This window comes from Nymphalis io, chromosome 29 (assembly GCF_905147045.1).
Source record: "Nymphalis io chromosome 29, ilAglIoxx1.1, whole genome shotgun sequence".
Classification (NCBI taxonomy): domain Eukaryota; kingdom Metazoa; phylum Arthropoda; class Insecta; order Lepidoptera; family Nymphalidae; genus Nymphalis; species Nymphalis io.
In genome coordinates this window covers 4,209,877-4,216,600 of record NC_065916.1, presented here as the reverse complement: position 1 = coordinate 4,216,600, position 6,724 = coordinate 4,209,877, and the positions used below count along the sequence as shown (strand labels likewise).

General features: G+C 40.6%; 1 protein-coding gene across 1 annotated transcript; it reads right to left on the bottom strand.

Annotated features, from left to right (window-relative positions):
* Window positions 1-2,147: 2,147 nt before the first annotated feature.
* Window positions 2,148-4,718, bottom strand: LOC126779795 (uncharacterized). The gene is made up of 6 exons (XM_050503931.1): window positions 4,196-4,718; window positions 3,998-4,051; window positions 3,308-3,616; window positions 3,043-3,175; window positions 2,533-2,719; window positions 2,148-2,261 (listed from the first exon to the last, which is right to left on the bottom strand). Exons 1-6 carry the CDS (start codon window positions 4,716-4,718, stop codon window positions 2,148-2,150), a joined length of 1,320 nt encoding a protein of 439 aa, XP_050359888.1.
* Between the last annotated feature and the right edge of the window lie 2,006 nt (window positions 4,719-6,724).

Genomic DNA, 6,724 nt, shown 5'->3' with positions numbered 1-6,724 from the left:
GGTGATTGGCGTAGATATAGACAATACTATTACCATTACCAATAGTATGGAACTCGTTTTAAGGTCATACATAAGAGTTCACCCAGAAACACTTCGGGTTTAAATAAAGGCTTGTGAAGCTACTCACTCCTCATCCTTTTTGATTTCCTCGTCTACATTGTCTATGGTGTCCAGTATCGACTTTTGAACTTTATAGTATAAGTTTATAGTATAAGTTGATAATATGACTACAGTGCCATCTATAATATTATCTCGAGCTGAATTAAAAAACTTACAGCCACTGGGTCGCTGTGACCCTGGCCCCTCGGGCCAAAAATTAAAGACACGACAGGTTAGGGGGCAACCCCGCGGCCCGTACCCAGACTGGCCTAGGCCAGTTAGGAGGAACCAACTCTCTCTCTTAAAAAACTTTCATTAATAAGACGTATTGCTCGATAAGGGTTTATAAATATGATAAAAAATTGTGTATAAACTCTTACATAGTTTAATTGTAGCAAAAGAGTTTAGTTTTTTGCCGATTATTTTTAGTAGGATCTACAGTTTGAGCCGGTGTTAGGTTTATATATTATTACCTGAATAAATTATTTTGATTTTGAGCTGTTTGTGAAAATGTATTAATAAGATAAGATATTTATTCAATAAAATGAAAATTAACTTTTGGTTTGATATGTCAGGACTCCAAAAAAATCCTTACCTAATAATAATTTGAAAAAACGTTATCAGGGCTATAGAAAAAGACTTAGGATACCTAAAATCTGAGCCCCCCCCACACTTATGGGAACTAGTAATAAATAAACATACTTACAACGAGCATGGCGTAGTGCGGGGAGTAACCCGTGAGCCCGTGGAGCGTGGTACGTTGGTACTTGCTGTGGCCCGCCAGGTCCAGGAAAGACACCAGCTTGGCGCTCCTCTCTCCGATGCGCTCCGCTGTCATCAGCTCGGAACAACCGTAGTTGACGACATTACCCTGATTGTATGAATGTAATATATTATATGACTTTCATTTTAGGTATAAGTAATACCGGGTAGTGTTGCATGTCGATAGTCCATTATCGATAAAATCGATAGTTTTGGACTATCGATAATCAATGATTTTTCGATAATATTGACGTTTTGCCTTAAATGTCTTGTGGATGATGTAATGAAAGGCAATTGAGTATAGATATATGTATTGTAATATAATTTACAATATTTAATTGTTACGACGATATTACAGTGCGATGTTAGAATGGCGACTGGCGACAGAACATATAATAATGTATTACTTGACAATGGAGCATATCGAATATCGACTTGTTTCTAGGTGCCATTATGGACAGTGATTTTTGCTTACATTAATAAAAGTTAATGGAACGTCAATCAAACACAGGAGCAAGATGGTGACTGATTTATTGCGAATATAAAAATACCTACATACAGTTATAATATAAAACCGTCCATTTTCCCCCTTTTTAAATTACTTAAACACTTAAAGTATAGCTATAACAGTAAAGTTTATATTCTTATTAATTAACAAACAGTATTTAAACAATATTTAACGGTATAAAAACTACATCTAGGTTCTAGGTACATATATACGTATGTATGTATATACAATTATACATGTATTATAATATATATATACTTAAACTAACTAAACAAACAAACACCTCTTAAAATTACGTTTAACAATGTTTTTTTATTCTGCGGTTATAAGCGCGCAAATCTCTAGCAGTAGCATTCGGAGGGGGAGGCGTCGGGGGACGCGGTCCAGGTGACAATGAACGTGTCTCCGGGCCACTGTCCTCGGCTTCCCCTGCCGCGTCCTCAAACCTCTCCTCCTCAGCCTCACTATCAGCCGACCCCGACCCGTTAACATTTTCGATCTAATTTTTCCCTTTGTTAATTACCGAGCCGTGCTGATTAGTCCGCGATAAAGAAAACCGATCTTTTTTATTTAGGTTAATCACTTGATCGTGATGTCTACGCCACGTTACTCCATCTCCCACGTCTACTTTATACGACACTGGACCCGATTGACCTGTTACAGTTCCCCCTGTCCACTTAGTTCCGTTCTTAGTATAATCGCGTACCATAACGTCATCACCTACTTTAATTTGACGTGTTGACCCCATTTTATTAGCAACCTGCCTATCTTGCACCGACTAAACGACCTTTGACACGTTCGGGCGTAACGCGTCCAGACGTCCTCGTAAGCGACGTCCTAACAACGCGACGGCCGGAGAAACTCCCGTAGTAGCATTTTCACAGTTTCGATACTGAAAAAGAAATTTCAATAGGGACAAAGACACATCCTCTTTTAAGTATACTGCACGTTTTGTGACTTTTTTTACGGTTTTTACGGCATTCTTAGCCTTTATACATTTTACCTTTAGCATTTATACAGTTTAAAATGCAATAATTATTAAAATCTAAAGAACTGAAAGGGGGACCGTTATCCGTAACTAGTTGCGATGGAAGCCCGAATCTCGCAAAAATAGTTCTTAAAACGGAAATGGTCGAATCTGCGTCCGTTCGTAACATACATACAACTTCCAGCCACTTGGAGTGCGCGTCGATTAATATTAAATATTTTTTTCCTGCACATTCAGCGAAGTCCGCATGTAAGCGTTGCCACGGATGAAGAGGAAATTCCCACGGATGCAAAGTAGCCCGCGGGGGTGCGTCTCGAACCATGCGACACGCTTCGCAATTCCGACACAAATTTTCTATATCCCTATCAATATTAGGCCAATAGATATAACTTCTTGATACGTTTTTCATTTTATTTATACCAAGATGACCTTCGTGTATTTCTTTCAAGATCTTTTTACGTAATTGTGGCGGTACTATGATTCTATTTATAAATTAAACAACCTAATTCTAAAACAATTTCGTTTTTCCTACTAAAATAAGCTTTTTCTTCCTCGCATTTCGTATAAGACGGCCATCCAAACAACACATAACCAACGATCTTACTTAATAATGGATCTTTCTTTGTTTCGCGACTAATATCTTTAAAATTAATGGGTAAGTTATCGTCTATTATATTGATATAACTTAACGGCGCAGGCGATGATGATCGGTGTTCGCACGGCAGGGGTAAGCGGGATAACGCATCGGCCGGACTGTTCTCGCACGAACGCACAAATTCTACCGAAAATTCGTAAGCCGATAACCGCGCCGCCCAGCGCTGCAAGCGACTTGCAGCCGTTTGAGGGATACCGCATTTTGGACTAAAAATGTAACTTAACGGTTGATGATCCCTCTGATAAAAGGACTTGTTGATATGAGTGTTTCAAGTCAATTTTTGAAAACTCCTCACCCCCACTCAATGCTGCAAACAATTCCTCTATACGAGGCAAAGGGTAATAATCACGTTTTAATTTCGGGTTTATCGTAATTTTATAGTCCCCGCAAATACGTATTTCGCCGCATTCCTTCACCACGGGGACGATCGGAGTTCCGTACTCCGAGTGGTCCACGCGGTAGGTATAACCCTCGCGCTCGAGGCGCTCGAGCTCGTTCTCGACGCGGCCGCGCAGCGCGAGGGGAACGGGGCGTGCCCTTACATAAACCGGTTCCTTACCCGTGAGATGCAATTGAATTGTTTTCTTACACGTACCTAACTTATCTGTAAACACTTCAGGAAATTCGTTTATTAAACAGTCTATAAAATTATCTTCTACAATTTCTTTTAACGTTATTTTTTTAATATTCAAAGCGCGCATCCAATCACGGCCCACTAAAGGGCGCGACCCATTTTCTATGACGTATAAAGCTAGATTTTCCGCCTTAATTTCGTTAAGAGTAACATTTACATTAATATAACCAAGGGACTTAATTTGAGTCCCGGAATAACAACGTAGAATGAGATTATCTGTATTAATTTTTTTATTAGGGAATAATTTATTAAAAAGTTGATCACTAATGGCAGAGATACGACTCCCCGTGTCTATTTCACATTCTAATACATGACCGTCGATTATCACTTTGATAAAATAGGGTCCATTACCTTTAGCCGCCAATTCGATATTGAAGAAGTCCTCATCCTCGGAGGCACTCGCGTCTAAAACATAATTATTATAGCTATTGCGCCCAAATGCACGATTCCGCACTTCCTCACACATAACTTTTAAATGCCCTTTTTTTTTACATTTATCGCAACTATATTGCGCATAACGACACTTATTAGCACTATGAGACTTCCCACATCTCCAACAGCGCACCTCGTCCGCATCCCTCCGGCCGCGGGCGCGCGCGCCGCCGCCGGCCACAGCCGAGGGCCGCCGCGCCGGGCCGCGCCGGTCGCTCGCCTGATGCAGGGCTTCTGCGCCCTCGCCGCCTGCACACGAGGCCGTAGTCGGGACCGACGTCGCCCCGCTCACCTCGTGCTTCTCTGCAGCCTCCAGCGCCAGAGCCAACTCCACCGCCTCCTTAAATTTGATATTTCTCTCCGCGAATATTCTAGACCGCATCACTTCATTGACCAATCCAGACACAAATTGATCTCGTAGGTTTTCTTCCAGCGTACTCCCAAAATTACATGTTGTTGCCAGGTGTTTAAGGTTGTGAAGATAATCCATGAGAGGCTCGCCGGGGCGTTGTCTACGTAACCGAAACACGTGGCGTTCGGCTATTTCTGAGCGTTGTGGTTCTAGGTGATCGGATAATAGTTTTACCAATTGATCGAAGTTTTTCGTTTCGGGAAGTGCCGGCGAACATAGATCGCACATTAATGCATAGGTAGCCTCTCCTACAACCGTTATTAATAACGGTACATGCAGTTCCTCTTTAATCTCATTTAGCACAATGTATTGTTTTACTCTTCTAATATACGCCGGCCACTGCTTAGAATTCACATCGAATGGTTCTAATTTTCCAATAGGCATTATTGAAACACTAATTTGTAACTTTTTTGTTTTCGTTGATGGCGCATTTCGATGTTAGGGGGGGTTAATAGACTGTGACAAAGTTTATGGGTAGTGACGACCACTTACCATAAGGTGGTCATTTGCCAGCGTACCTATACGAAATTAAAAAAGTGATATATTTTTTTTTTCAAAATTCATTGTTACAGATATCAGAACTAGTCCACTCGTCGCAATCTTCGGAGAAGAATCGAAAGAACGCGAGGAGACAGAACAAGAATATCCTCCAGGACATCGCCAACGTGAAGAACAGCCTCACGAAGACATCGGACACGAAGTGCACGAACGTGTACGTGTCGGACGACGGGAGCAAGTACAGCGACGCGCACGTGTCGAGCGACACGCAGGACAAGTGCGTGTGTGACGACCTGGTGTTCCTCGAAGACCCAAATGACCCTAGAGGCTGTATATACTTTCAGGTGAGCAGAAAACTCTACTCGTTTTTAAAAGATTAGCAAACCTTAGATATGCGATTCCATGCGATTCGCTACCAGCTCTGCTGTATTGTACACTACAAACACTTCTCGATCAATATATCTCTATATACAACACGACACTGTTACACTTAACTACTTGTATACACTTTAGTTTTACTTACAAAGTTCCGATAACAACTTCACAGATAACCAAAACGCTAATTTTTCGCGAATCCATAGTCAATACCACAGAATATTAAGATTTCGACCAAATTTCAAGGTCAAAGTTGCTTATATACTCTACTTGCTATTGGAATCGACTATAGACTTGTATATGTTTGCACAGCACATTGTGTGTGTGTGTTTTTTTATCCGTAACAGCACGTGAATGTCCTACTGCTGGGCTAAAGGCCTCCTCTCCCTTTTTTGAGGAGAAGGTTTGGAACTTATTCCACCACGCTGCTCCAGTGCGGTTTGGTAAATACACATGTGGCAGAATTTCAGTGAAATTAGACACATGCAGGTTTCCTCACGATGTTTTCCTTCATCGTAAAGTACGAGATGAATTATAATCACAAATTAAGTACATGAAAATTCAGTGGTGCCTGAACCATCTTGGCTGTTTTTTTTATATGCTAGCAATATTAGCACAGACTGTGCAATATAATATGTAATGCGGTCATGAATTAAATTTGATTGAATGTAACAGGCATCCGTGCATGTCCTGAGACACTCCACGGCCATCTACCCAGGGTTCCAGTGCTCTGTGCATGTCGGGAACGTGCGTCAGACGGCCATTATCGAGGTAACGAATACATACATCAAACTCACTTTGCGGAATGGAATTAAATAGTTTAATTTTGGTATAATTTGTGGTGTTGCGTAAAATACTTAAGTATGATAATGATATTTATTTTTTTATGTTATATTCCTGTTTAGCGGTAGAATATCTGATGAGTGGGTGGTACCTACCCAGGCGGGTTTGCACAATGTCCTTACCACCAGTTACCACACACACTTATAATATATTCTGCCGCCAAACAGCAATAGCATTGTTGTTGGTGAGTAAAACAGTGTAACTACAGGCACGAGGGACACAAAAAACGACAAACGATGATGGTATTTTTATGTTACATAAAAACAGTGTTGCCAACCTCTTAGAAGCATCCTCCTGACGGATGAATTGAAACAAATACAAAATACATTTATAATATGACGTTAAAAAAAAGCAAATCAAGTACTGCAAGTAGCATTAGTAAACTTGAAATATACTCAATTAAATGAAGCTGAAGAGTTAATCCCCGGAGAGAATTTCTTTAAAAAAATGTTCCTCCTAAAAAATGTCTGACCTGAAAATATCCTATTTGATTTCATCTGACATAGCCCTATTTAGGG

What these genes read in the sequence shown, in the direction of transcription:
- LOC126779795 (XM_050503931.1), bottom strand. Translation starts at nt 4,718, where the DNA reads ATGTGCGATCTATGTTCGCCGGCACTTCCCGAAACGAAAAACTTCGAT. An exon ending in CGAGGTGCGCTGTTGGAGAT is followed by an intron (nt 4,052 to 4,195) that starts GTGGGAAGTCTC and finishes ATTATGTTTTAG; the next exon opens with ACGCGAGTGCCTCCGAGGAT. An exon ending in GTTTGCAGCATTGAGTGGGG is followed by an intron (nt 3,176 to 3,307) that starts GTGAGGAGTTTT and finishes AGTCGCTTGCAG; the next exon opens with CGCTGGGCGGCGCGGTTATC.